This window comes from Spinacia oleracea, chromosome 2 (genome assembly GCF_020520425.1).
Source record: "Spinacia oleracea cultivar Varoflay chromosome 2, BTI_SOV_V1, whole genome shotgun sequence".
NCBI classification, from domain to species: domain Eukaryota; kingdom Viridiplantae; phylum Streptophyta; class Magnoliopsida; order Caryophyllales; family Amaranthaceae; genus Spinacia; species Spinacia oleracea.
Window position 1 is genome coordinate 110,623,614 of NC_079488.1, and position 14,267 is coordinate 110,637,880.

Consider the following 14,267-nt stretch of genomic DNA (forward strand, 5'->3'; position numbering starts at 1 on the left):
GCAATAAAACCGGGCGTAGTGCGCTAACCAGCCCCTGTCCTGATATTGTGAGGGCCCTATGCGAAATAAGGGATCAGGACCCCTTCCGAAATGATACGTATTTAACTGAAATAATATTATACTTTTTTTTTTGCTAAATCTATTATATGGTTGGATTCAAATTAATAAAAAATTATTATATCTCATTTACAGGATCCTAGAATTTCAAAAACCTGCTCTAGTCAATCTCTTGAAATATTTCAATAAAACAAATACTTACTTAATTACAAGATAATTAATAGGCATAAAGAATTTATTTTTAAAAAAATAAAGGTTCATTTTGTGCATATGAAAGTATCGATTAATTTTGTAATCATTAAAATTTGATATCTATTTTAAAATTTTTAGACCATAGTCCATCAAATAAGCATTTTTTTCACCCACATATAGTTACGTCAATTAGATCTGAATACTAAAACTCAAATACTACATACATAAACTCAACATAAAATTAAATTATCTTGTAAAGGATTAAAGGTCAAAGCTTATACAAATAAAGAGTTTAAATAATTGAGACACTATATGTACAAAGTATTATAAATGAGAAAATTAGTTGCTAAAAAATAAATTTAAATAAAAAATTTACAGTATAAGCTAACAAAAAATATTGACAAAGTTAAAGGGGAAAAAAAGGGAAAAAAAAAAAGAAGAGTTGAACGAACAAAGGAAGATGGAAGTGAACAAGAAAAACAAACAAAATAAATAAAGATAGTGAGAGGAGTCGAACACAAGACCTAAGTAGGTATCAAAGCTTTAATACTACTTTCTATCAATGAGCCAAGGAAATAACATGTATATTTAATGTGTTTTTTATATTACTAGTACTAATTTACCGGACAGATTATAACTTTGGGCCCCTTTCTGACTTGGGCCCTAGGCGGTCGCACCCCTCGCCTACCCCCTAGGGCCGGGCCTGGCGCCAACAATATAGATTTATTGTAAAAAAAGGCGTAGTTTGAATAGTGTAAAAAATAAATGGTGCGATATTTCTGGAACATAGGAAGTATATTAATTTGATATTATTCATACCTTTAAGGCTCTGTTCTGTTGGACTTACTTTGACTTATTTTAGACAAAGTAAGTTGAGATAAGTTCAAGTATAAGCTCAGCAAAATTATGTTTTTTTTCAGATATTTTCACACCCAAATAAATTTATGTCAAATAAGATAAGTTTTTTCAGATAAAATAAGTTCAAATAAGTTCAGTAAAGTTCAAATAAGTTTAGTTAAGTTCAAATAATATAAATTCAGTTAAAATAAGTCCAATAGAACGTAGCATTAATAGTAAGTGTTGGGTGACAAAGTTTACCTTCCCATTTCGGGCCAAAGAAACCACATCCCACATAAGTCCAACATAATTACTGGACCATAAAATAGCCTCATATGCCCAAAAGAATCCACTTACACTATTTGGGACCAAATGCTACTACTATAAATACCTTCTTTGGAGGTAAGAGATGGGAGGTCAAAAACTCTCACAAAAGACTAATTTTCCTACCTACTCTCTCCCCTAAATATTCTCAAATATACATTGTTTATACACTAACTTGGGCATCGAAGGCTCCGCCATGGGTTCAACCCCGAGGGCCTGGAGTTCATATCTTGCAGGATCGTACACGACTCGGAGCCCGGATTCGGAGCAAGGCCAAGACGCTCATACCATCATCGAAGTAACCAGAAACGCCCGAAACAGTGAGTTTTCTCACTTGCTCTCTTTCTATCTCTCTGCTCGTAGACCAACATTATCTAATGATATGCACATTTTACCCCAAATTCTTAATAAAATGAATTTTTAACTACGAATTGAAACAACAGAAAGGAACGGATGAACTATTGAACTATTCCATCAAATGTACGAGTACGTGGGTGTCACATCTTTTGAGAACATTGCTATCATGCTATGTACCCAAAAACATTATTACAGGGCAATAACTAACTACGGAATGGAGTTCGCCATGGCGTACTCTCTCCTCCCATGGAATGCATAGGTGTACGAGGATGCAAGGGTGTTTCTCCTCCTATCTTGTGCTGCGGCATATTGCTGCAAGATTTACATACATATTATCGACAAATTCAAAGATTAAGGGCGAATTTATCTCTCAGAAATCAGAATCAACCCCAAACTCCAGACTCTGCTACATCAGTTTTCCACTAAGGAACTTACCAGTTGGTGTTTGAAGCTGCCAACTTGTCAGATATATGGCTCCGTTCAACTGCAAACATGAGTACAGTTTTAGGCAAAATAAGAAGAAAAATGAATTAGAAATTATACTAGTACTAGTAGTCTAGTATAATCTTGGTAAACTTGCCTGTAACGACTTTCATCTGAGCCTGTAACTCAACCCTTACATTCTGTCCATTAACACCCTTAACACATCCGCGGTACCCTTTGTAAGGACCATGGAGTATTTTCACATTACTACCAATGAATGAATCATGTCTTCTCCAATTATACCCTGTCCCTCGCCCCACTGTGCCACACGATCAATTATCAAAATACGAAGTAGTATCATTAGATGATTATAAAAAGTTGGATTTTTTTTTATCAGAAATCATCTTTTAAAGTAAAAAATTGTAATAAATGACCTTATAAAAAATTTTGTTATAAAATTTAATTTTTTGTTGTGAATTGGACCTATACCCAATTTCCAGTTGTTGATTTCAATTTTTTGGCGTTGACTCGCACTTGTCGGGCACGTGCTTATTTCTTCTTATTCGTCCAATCCGTACAAAGTAGAGGGTTACTCCATCCGTCCCTTAATACTCGCACCGCTTTTCTTTTCGGGCCGTCCCTTAATACTTGCACCGCTGCTATAAATAGAAATATTTACCAATATTATATTATTTCTCAAACTTACCTATTACCCCACCTACACCCCTACTCCCTACAAAAAATCATTTAAAAATCCACACCCCTCTCTCACCACTTCCCACCCCTTACACATTTCCACTAACTATATTAAAAAAACACCCCACTATTAACTAACACCCATTAAATTAATAAGTCAATTCAAAAGTCTTAAACTCCGCACCGGTCAAACCGGTGCGAGTATTAAGGGACGGAGGGAGTATTTTTTAAAATTATTTTTTGGTTTTTAAGGTAGTTAAAGGAGAACTAAAGGGGAAAAATAATTTTTTAATGACGTGTCGGACACATGCGAGTCAACGCCGGAAAACTGGAGTCAACCACCAAAAATTGGGTAAAAGTCTCAATTAACAACAATTTTTTGTATAAGGTCTTTATGTCACAGTTTTTGTACTTTGTAATGAACTTTCTGACAAAAAATCCTAAAAAGTTTGAGTTTTAGACCAGGAACAATTAACATACAAGTAGATGAAGGACGGTTTCCAGGAAGCAATTTCCCGGAAGAATTAGCAGGATTTGGTAAAGGCCTCGAGGCTGAAGAATTTTGCTGCAGGAAAATGGAGATGACAGTTAAACATCATCACAGATTCACAGCCTGAGGACTGTGTATAAAAGATAGGGGAAGCAATATGAACATAACTTACAGGTTTATCCTGATTACTGTAACCAATCCCAGATTTGGTTCTGTTTTCTGATGTCTCATTCGATTCCACAACTTGTGCAGAAAATACAGTAATCTGCAATATTGAGAAAATCATGGATTAATGTAAATGATGCAGAAATATTGGAACTAGTACAAGTACTGAAGTTTATAACTTACAAGCTCTTTGGATTCATCAGATAGAATAACAAGCTTGTTTTGATCAACCTTTACAACCATACCGGTTGCACCTTCCATTTGACCACATATAACCTTCACCTGAATGCCGGGTTCAAAGTACTTGGCTAGGTCCTTTCCAAGCACAGCAACCGTTTTCTGCCACAAAGAAGGACAAGGCCACACACTGGTCATCAGAACAAGAACATATATTCATCTCTTTTCGTATGTACGGTAGACCTGATCATCATGAGCACAGCCCGCTTACCCGGCCCATCCCGACACAAAACAGCGGGAATTTTAGGCCCGTTTTGGGCCCAACCCAACCCGGTTTTAAACTTGTTTGGGTGGGTTTGGTGCAACTCAATTTTGAAAATTTATTTATAATTTGGGCCGGCCCGAAATGGCCAGAAAGTCCGCTATTTTAGCCCGAAATAGCGAGTTTGGGCAGAAATTTTCGGGCCAAAGTTTGCCCAGGCCCAACCTAGTGGGCAGAAATTTTAAGTCGGGGCTGGCCTGAATTTTTGGCCCGGCCCGCAATTTGATCAGGTCTAAAGTATAATTTTACATCAACTAGTAATTTACCATTGGTAATGGTATCTTCTCATTAGGTCTGATATGAACAATATCTCCCTCAACATACTCAACGAATCCTTTCATATTCTTTAAATCACCCTTCATCACCACAACTGCATCACCCCTCATCCAACATCCCTTCTCTTTCCCTCTGAATAAACTTCCCAAATCAACATCAGCATCTCCAATATCTCGAAAGTTCTCAACTTCCTGAATACTTGGCTGTATATCTTCTGTAGTAACCGAACTCAGAGCCACTGTCTTATACAAGTAGTCTACACCTTCCTGAGAAAAAACCAAAGAGCACCCAAATTTCGTGTTCTCAAATTACAGTCTTTAATTAGTAATTGTAATGATCATTATGAAACGGAGGTAGTATACCAGTTTATCTGATAGAGATAAAGCGCTCAACTTAGGAGTAACTTTGACAATAACTTTGTGCTTCACTGTATCAACATCTACAACCTATAACGATAATAATAACCAGAAATTTGATCATTCAAACATCGAATGAGTTATCGAGAAAGGAAGATCATCAAAATATGGATCAAATTCAAACCTTAGCAAGTTCGCCTTTGAGATTTGATCGTTTCAGTCTAACCCAATCTCCTCTAGAAACATGGATCTCTTTGCTGTCAAGAGGGTCAACTGAGAGGACATTCCTCATTTCTTTCAGAGGTACCATTGTTACATTACGAGCAAAGACATAACGCATACCCTTGCAAGCCTAATAATACATACAGATGAGAATTAAATTAGATATTCAACAGCAACAATTATTATGTATTGATACTTGCATAAACATAAAAAGGATTAATATTACATACCTGTGTGACATGAGCCTCGCAGTATGATTCAACATAGATGTAACTCTTTAAATGATCAAGGGCAATAGCTGATAAAATATGTGATTTTGAATCTTTGTCCAATGATTTCTGCATAAGGAATGCAGCAACTTCCCTCTCGCGACCAGGCTACATACAGAATCGAACACACATCACAGTCATTAAGCATTAAGTAGACATGATCATCTTGAGTCTGGCCCGTTGACTCGGCACGAAAAGTGCTATATTTTTAGGCCCATTATCGGGCCAGCCCAATCTTAATTTTTCGGGTTTTGAGAAACTCAAAATTGGAATTTTAATTACTTCTGTTCCACAAATATTGCACCATTTTGTTTTTTACCAATATTCATGTTGTGCCTTTGACCATCTTACATTCTTATGTAAGAAAATATGTAATCATTAAATATTAAGTAGACATGATCATCTTGAGTTTGGCCCGCTTACTCGACCCAGTCCAAGAAGTGGTGGGTTTTAGGCCCATTATTGGGCCCAGTCCAATTTTAATTTTTTTGGGCGGGTTTTGAGCAATGTAAATTTGGAATTTTAGATATAATAGCCCGGCCCGACCAAATTGGGCCAAAAGCCAACTAGTTTTGGCCAGAAATAGCAGGTTTCTGGACATACAAAATTGCATCGATATTTGCCCTGAGCCGAGTAGAATTTTTTTGTCGTGACTTGGACCGAACCCGGCCAAACCCGGACCAAAATGTCCCGAAAAGCCGCTAGTTTTGGCCAAAAATAACAGGTTTAGGACAGAAAAACTCGATCCAAAGTATGGCCTAACCCTACATATCGGGCTTTTTGTCATAACCCGGCCCGAACCCGGCCTACTTTTAGAATCAGGTCTAGCATTAAGCCATTAATTAAACTCAAAAGATTAATTAGTCAGTAAATAGTGATCATATGTAGGCTTACCAAACATTTAACCAACCATAGTTTCGGGTCCCTAACAGATGGCAAAAGAGTCTGCTGCTCAAGCTCAGTGATGTCTTCTTCATAGTCTTCATCATTATAACCCAATGAACTTCTAGAACCATATCTTTCATTAACCATTTTTTCCATGGCTTCGACATCCATTTCTTCTTCCTCATCATCTCTCGATCTAGGGACTCTCGATCTCTCAACAAGTTCATATTCATCCGGGATTTCATCATCATCTGAACGAACAAAGAAACCTACAAATCCATCCAATTAATCAGAACCATTGCTAAGCTGATTACAATAGTTCATGCCCTTTCTTTCATCCAACCTTCCAATGCAATTAACCCCACTTGTCTCAAACAAAGTTGTAGGTGAAGTTACATCTTTTGTTTATATTTCTGGATCTTAATTGTTTCATTCTACATTAATTCACATTTTTCCAATCATATGATGGCATCATTGCAATTATTTGATCACTGAGCTAGAATTATGAAAACACTTACTTAAATAACTTATTTAAATATAAAAAAGGAGGAGGAATGTTTGTATTATCTTAGCTACAGATTTTTTCATTGTACATTTCAATAGCAGATGCTTATAATTTTACATTGAGCATACATAATTAAATTTTACAGAACATCATATGTACACTATTAAATCTATTTGTTTATATTATAATGTTCTTAATGTCTTAAATAGGTACACCTAATGGCCTCCCGCACTTTAGATGGTGGGCCATGGTGCATATTGACCATGGTGCACTTTAAGAACACGAATATATAGTGAAAAAGAACGTTTCTTATGTGAAAGGAACTTGAATATATTTATTATTTATACGTTAATAGAAAGTGAAATAATAATTACTTTTGTCGCAATATATTTATTATTTATTCGTTAATAAAATATGAAATAATCGCATGTTCTTTTGTCGCAATGTCATGTGCATCCTTGTTCATAGTCCACGAATTGACATCTTCCTGTTAATGTAACAAATAAAAAAAAAAAAAGCAAACTTTTCCATAAAAGTATAGATGTCAACAAACCGAGTCGAGCCAAGTATTTTGGTGTTTGAACTAAGCTTGAATAGGAATTTCCGAGCTCGAGCCGAACTTAATCAAGCTTTTATTTCCAACAATACGAGTTTGGCCCATTTAACTTTATAGTCGTATTGGCAAAGTCCATGCAATAGCTAACTGCTGTACCCGGGTACAGCCAGCTCTGGCTGTACCCCCCAAAACGACACACTCATATTGTTTGTTCATTCTTGTCGACTGTTTGTTCTTTTTTATTGAACTGTTTGTTCTTTCTTATTGTACTGTTTGTTCTTTCTTGTTGTACTGTTTGTTCTTTCATGTTGTTTTTTAAATTCACCATCAAAATTTCATAATTGTTGTATTTTTTGTTCTTTCTTCTGGATTTTTATGTTCTTTTTTATATTGTTTGTTCTTTCTTGTTTATTTGTTTGTTTGTAAGTTCATAATTAAACTCTTCATTGATCTTTTATTCTTTCTTTTTGTATTGATTGTTCTTTCTTGTTGTACTGTTTGTTCTTTCTTGTTGTTTTTTAAATTCATTCATCAAACTTATTGTTTGTTCTTTCATTTGGCTTTAAAATTCATCATAAAATTGTTCATAATTGTTGTATTGTTTGTTCTTTTTTCTGGAATTTTATGTTCTTTTTTATATTGTTTGTTCTTTTTTGTTGAATTATTTGTTCTTTTTTGTTTATTTGTTTGTTCACAATAAATATATGGTTAATGTTCATAATGAAATTGTTCACTTCATTGGTCTTTTATGTTTTTACAAGCGCCTATATTGTTTATTTCCAAATAAATAAATAAATGTTCATTTCCAAAATAGTAAATGTTCATTCCAAATAAATAAATAAATGTTCATTTCCGAAATAGTAAATGTTCATTTTTGTAGTTTATTTCCAAATAAATAAATAAATGTTCATTTCCAAAATAGTAAATGTTCATTCCAAATAAATAAATAAATGTTCATTTCCGAAATAGTAAATGTTCCTTTTTGTTGTATTGTTTGTTCTTTCATGTTGGCTTTAAAATTCATCATAAAATTGTTCATAATTGTTGTATTGTTTGTTCTTTTTTCTGGAATTTTATGTTATTTTTTATATTGTTTGTTTTTTTTGTTGAATTATTTGTTCTTTCTTGTTTATTTGTTTGTTCACAATAAATATATGGTTAATGTTTATAATGAAATTGTTCACTTCATTGGTCTTTTATGTTTTTACAAGCGCCTATATTGTTTATTTCCAAATAAATAAATAAATAAATGTTCATTTCCAAAATAGTAAATGTTCATTCCAAATAAATAAACAAATGTTCATTTCCGAAATAGTAAATGTTCATTTTTGTAGTTTATTTCCAAATAAATAAATAAATGTTCATTTCCAAAATAGTAAATGTTCATTCCAAATAAATAAATAAATGTTCATTTCCGAAATAGTAAATGTTCATTTTTGTACCAGTATATTAATGTTCATTTTAAACAACACAAAACGACATCGTTTTGGATGGGGGTACAGCCAAAAAATTGCGAAGTCTATGCTATTCAAGAATGGGCTAACACAGAAAAAAAAAAAAGACAACTTACAACGGCCCAAATAAGATGTTTTTGGAGTGAATTAATTTTAATAGCCCAATTTATTAATACAGTAACCGACCCAATATTCCGCAGTGTACACGTCATGCCAAGTAATACCAACTTCTTAAGAATAAATCACAGCCGTCCAAAATACCAAATGACTCAAATCGCGCAAATCAAAGAAGAGTTCAACGTAACAGAAAACCCTAAAAATCAGAAGACTCTAGATAATAACCACAACCACCAAAAAACGGAGAGAGAAAAACAAAATCAAATCAATGGAAAACTCACCATCATCTTCCTCCTCTCCGTCTTCATCCTCTTCCTCTCCACCGCTCTCATCAGCCATAATGTCAAGGTAAATGCTCGCCCTTCTTCGTTTCTCCGGTATCATCTCTTCCTCCTCTTCTTCTTCATCTTCTCTCTCCTCTCGCCGCCGTCTTCTCCTTCCTTCGCTGCCGCCGCGCTTAGGCATAGTTTTTTGGAGAGAGTAATTGGGGTATCGTTGGAGAGAGAATTGAATTGTGTTAAGGGATTTGTGAATGAAGAATGAAGAACGAAGAATTCGGGGGTGTATTTATAGGATTTGGAGGGGTGAGAACGGTTCGATTGGACTATGGTTATCATAGCGGAAACCTTGGTAAAGATTTGATAAGATCGAAATAATTAGGGTTTCTTTTGGGGGAAAATTGTTCGCCGGAAGAATTGTAGGCGGTGGAATTTTCCGTTGCCAGGAGTAGTTACCGGTGTTTTTCTCTTTTTGTTTTATTAACTATTTTAGGGAAATTGTGAAATAAATACGAAAGTAATAAAAAAAATACGTTCTCTCTTTTTAATTTTTTTTTAATCTTAAATTATTAATTTTTCGGGAAAAGGGAAAAATACCGATGCGGTGTATTTAAATTGCCGGAGAAGTTACCGGCACCGGAATTCGTCACCGTCTGTATTTTAACCGTTCTCTGTTTTTTGTCCTCCTCTTATTAGCAAAATAAATCAGTTATTTATTATTTCAATTAATTATTAGATTTTGGATTTGAAATTTCTTTGGAAAAATTGCACTATTTTTTGATAATTTTTTTAATTGAAAATGGTGTCTGGATTCTAAATCAATAATTCCGATTGAGTTATTCGCTAATTCCTCCTTTAGTATCACCGCCTCCTCCTCCCTTACCACCGCCGCCTCCTTCCTTACCACCGCCTCCTCCTCCTCCCGCACCACCGCCGCTTACTCCTCCCGCACCACCGCCGCTTACTCCTCCCGCACCACCGCCGCTTACTCCTTTTGTACCCTACCGCTTTTTCAATCGGAACTCCATAGTTGAAGTATACCTTGAAAATTTAATTGTTGCCTTATTCTGCTATGATGATGTATTTGGACAAAAAATTATTTCTGGCCATCTAGATCTGTGAGTTAAATTGACAGATCTAAAACTTCAGTCGAATTTGAAATTAAAAATTAACATTTTCTGAATTGAAGGGAATTAACGGTCTGAGGTGGCTTGGTGGTGGATAGGGACGGACGGTGGAGTTTTAAGGAATTTGTTAATAACTTGAATCAAATTCAAATGACATTGTTATGGAAATACAAAATGGATGATTAATTGAATAAAATCGATGATGATGTTACAAATACTGATTAATTGCAATTATTCTTTAAACATCAGTTATGCAATGTTTAAGGTTATGGAACTTAAATGATGATTAATCGAACAACCTGAAAATTGTTGCGGTATCAAAGAATACGGTTTAGTAGTTGTGATGTTCTATCAGCCGTCGTAAAATGTTTCATGGGTCAGAGTGTCTTTATCACTCCCCCTTACAAGGATCCCGTTTAGTTGGCCCAGAATGTTAACGGTTCAAGTGGGCCAGAATATTAACGGTTCAAGGCCCAGGTTGTGGGCCCAGCTCTGATACCATGTTAAATACGGGACTGGGTCGCGCCCGCCACCAAGAGAGAGAGTTCACTTAACAAGTCCAAAGGAGATTCCACCTTAAAACCATATGACAATAAGGGGAGTAGCCCTTGGCCTTATTAAGTGTTTAACTCTCGCGACCTCAACCTTAGCATAGACGCTTCTGAATCTCCTCCTCCGTCTCCGTCTCCCTAAATCGAAGCCTCTTCTCGAGATCCTCGTGTTTTGATGGCCAAATAAAGATAAAGATCGCGTCAATTACAGAACTAACCCTTACCAAATTTGCACCTTGAACATCAATGTCGAGAATGCACCTCTTTACTTCTTTTGCAACAACTTGTACATCTTCGACAATAGTCCTTGTTATTTGTCAGGGTATCCCAATTGGTTTAGGGTTTGGGTCATGTAATAGGGTTTTTGTTGGGTACGACTCTTATTGGACTATCGGCATGCTATTGACGTGCGGTCCGCTTTGACCGACCGCCAAAAATTGACCCGCTAAAATTGACCCTTTCATTACCCGACTTGCTTTTGACCGCACTGATCCTGACCCGACTCGTCCAATAACCAGGCCTATATGACACTAGTCCCGTACAAATTCCAGTGAACTCGAGGAACTTATTCCCGTCTTTTATCTCCTCTGCCATTAAACTTTCTCCATAAAATGGTAATGAGCCCCATCGATCTCAATCTCCCTAGGCGCAGGCGTAGTGTGGCTTATCGAGAATCCGAACGTCGATGGGAATTCTTTTTTGAGTCTCGATATCAAAGTACCTTCCCTACACCAGAAGGACCACTAATAACAACATGTTTCATCGAAGTACTGTTGTGCTGATTATCGAACACGAAAAGCTCGTACCCCACCCATCGAGTTAGTTTATATCGAGGATAACGTAGTTATCCTAAAAAATAGAATAGCCTATGTGATCTACTACCTCCGTTTCATAAATATCTTTATATTTACTATTTGCAAAAATTAAGACAAAACTAGAAAAGTTGGTTGAATATAATAAAATAAGGTAGTAAGATTAATGTGTAAAAAGGCGTGTGGTGTAAGAAAACAATGAATAAACTAAGAAAAAGTGAGTGAAAAAATTGTAAATATTGAGATGTAAAAAGGATAAGGTAGTAAATTTTAATGTCAAAAAATAGAATAAAGCAAAACGTAAAGAACATTATGAAACGGATTAAAATGAAAATTATAACAATTATTTTAAAACGGAGGTAGTAATTTGTATTATTAATAGAGGCGCATGCACACAAATAACAAACACACAACACAACAATATATTTTCCCATCCATTAATTTTTTACATGGTATTAGAGCTAGATAAGAAACTAGTTATTATATTTAATAAATCTGGATCACTTAACAAATCACCCAAACTTAAGTTATCTAGTTCACCTCCTCTATCCGGTGAGTGGTTAGAAGGAATGTGGGCATTGTTGTTAGCATTGGCGTTGAGGTTCGAAAGAGTATCGAGGTGGTTGCTGTTTGCATTCTCATCAACTGCAACACCTTTTGCTGCTGGGTTTTCCCTGCTCCTCTTGCTGTGGTAGATTCTGCATAGCACGTACTCGTCCAGCTACAACACAACAACCATTAATTATATAATCACACCAAGCATCGTATGTACTGATGTACATTAATTGTTATAACGGAAGTAAAGAAAGATTATATAACGTAAATAAAGAATGCAGAGATTTAACGTGGTTCACTAACAATGTGTTAGTTACGTCCACATGCTGAGACTTGAGAGTACAGATTACCTAATACAATTAGGTTATGACCTAGAGAGTTTATATAGTAATCTCCAGACGGATACGGAAAAGCCCAAAAAATAAACCCCCAAAACAGATAATCCTAGTCCAGACCAACATATAAAGGAAACCCCGTGTTAGGGCATTGCAGGATTCAAAGCATTATTCTAACATTAATAGTTACACATACTATATTATTTTTACTAAAAATGTTGTCACTAACCATATACAAAAATTAAGTCACCCGCATATTAATTATTTTAATTAAAAATATCAATCAAATTATACAAAAATATATATACTTCAATTCTTCTGTTTTATGAATATCGAACCATATATGGTTGATTTTTACTCCTCTAATACATTATTTTGACTTTTAATAAAAATTATAATTTAAAAAAAATATACATCGATACGAATCTTATATGACTCCACATGACTACAATTTCTTACGTACGAATCATATAAAATGGCGAAAATCGTAATGTGGATAGTATAACAAACCAAACTGTGAGATATTTACGGAACAGATGAAGTATTACAAAAATTAATAGTGACACACATTAATTATTTAAAGTGAAGATGAGATATAGAAATTAGAAAGATTACCCTCATAGTAGTGTCCACTTCAGAAGGAACATCAACATCACCCCTTTTTCTCTTAAGTAGTTTAGAAGCTCGAAATTCATGCATTTTCCAATACGTTTTTTCATTCTCTTTAGGGTTTCCATTATAGTAATCCAATGTCATATGTGATCCAATCATTCTATTATTCTCATCCTTGATTTCTTGCTCAACTCCATTAGCTTTCCAAAATCCATGCCCAGCTTTTCGATTCGGGCGACTCCCATTTATGTACTTTTTATCCCTTGGTGTTAAAAAATACCACTCTCCCTCCCCTTGTGGTGAATAGTTTGCAACGAGGTAGTCAGGGGTATGGTTGTAAATATTAACTTCATGCATAAAACTCAAAGGAAACACATCGCCATTGATCTTTGGAACCAGATAGTAAGAAATCAGTTCTTTATTGTAGGGTTTGAACCTGAAGCCTGGGGGTACTTGTATTTGTTGAGGTTCCATCGTTTGTACTAAGAAGCAATGTGAAACGTAATAATCCGGATTTGGGGTGAGTTCTGGGTTGATATAGGTTCCAGTCTTTTTCCAATTGTTGTTTCGATGGATCCAACACGAGTCCTTCCTACCAAGTTCAGCTCCAATCACCACTGAACCAACAGACAATTGATTTTTGAGAGGGGTTTGTAAATATTTCTTAAGTGGTTAATTATGTGATGTATTTATACATACGGGTTGATTTCCTTTCTTGTGTAGGTTTCCTATGTTGTGTAAGGTTTGGTTAGTCAGCCGGGTCAAGTGCTAGCTAGACTGCTATACATCACTACTACCACTAGTCTTGCGAAGATATATAAAAAACGCAAAATTATGGGGAAAATTATTCGCAAAGTTTCTTTAAATTAAGAAAGACATTAAAAATACTTTTGGGATAAATTTTTTATTAGGTTTGTTTAATTAAATTTTGTTTAAAAAATTTAAGTTAAAATATGATTTATATATTTATTAGAATATCAAAATGTGACATAATCAAGTACTTGAAAGGAAAATAAATGAATTACGTAGTATATATGAATAATAAGAAGTATATTTGGGCGTTATTAGATGTTTAATTGTGACTTTCCTGTTTTATTTTTGACTATTTATCGTTGTGATTAAATTTGATGGACCGACTTCCATTTATTTATTTTTATTTTATTTTACAATAATCTAATATATATAATTATTAATTTTACTTAACTAATACTAAATATTAGTCCTAGAGTTTACCGTTAGATTTGGATTACTATTCATAGCAGGAGTAGTATTAGATTATGATCCCTAAGTCAACTAGGAGTATTAGTTGGAATTAGT

General features: G+C 34.8%; 2 protein-coding genes across 2 annotated transcripts; both read right to left on the minus strand.

The window, feature by feature from the left end:
* Nucleotides 1-2,251: 2,251 nt before the first annotated feature.
* LOC110796172 (putative transcription elongation factor SPT5 homolog 1) lies at nucleotides 2,252-6,467 on the minus strand. The gene is made up of 9 exons (XM_022001206.2): nucleotides 6,058-6,467; nucleotides 5,125-5,271; nucleotides 4,857-5,024; nucleotides 4,679-4,762; nucleotides 4,307-4,582; nucleotides 3,725-3,880; nucleotides 3,549-3,641; nucleotides 3,367-3,451; nucleotides 2,252-2,509 (listed from the first exon to the last, which is right to left on the minus strand). The coding sequence occupies exons 1-9, from the start codon at nucleotides 6,217-6,219 to the stop codon at nucleotides 2,316-2,318; spliced, it is 1,365 nt and encodes a 454-aa protein (XP_021856898.2). The 5' UTR covers nucleotides 6,220-6,467; the 3' UTR covers nucleotides 2,252-2,315.
* Nucleotides 6,468-11,852: 5,385 nt separating this feature from the next.
* Nucleotides 11,853-13,572, minus strand: LOC110796173 (NAC transcription factor 25-like). The gene is made up of 2 exons (XM_022001207.2): nucleotides 12,954-13,572; nucleotides 11,853-12,169 (listed from the first exon to the last, which is right to left on the minus strand). The coding sequence occupies exons 1-2, from the start codon at nucleotides 13,422-13,424 to the stop codon at nucleotides 11,894-11,896; spliced, it is 747 nt and encodes a 248-aa protein (XP_021856899.1). The 5' UTR covers nucleotides 13,425-13,572; the 3' UTR covers nucleotides 11,853-11,893.
* Nucleotides 13,573-14,267: the final 695 nt, after the last annotated feature.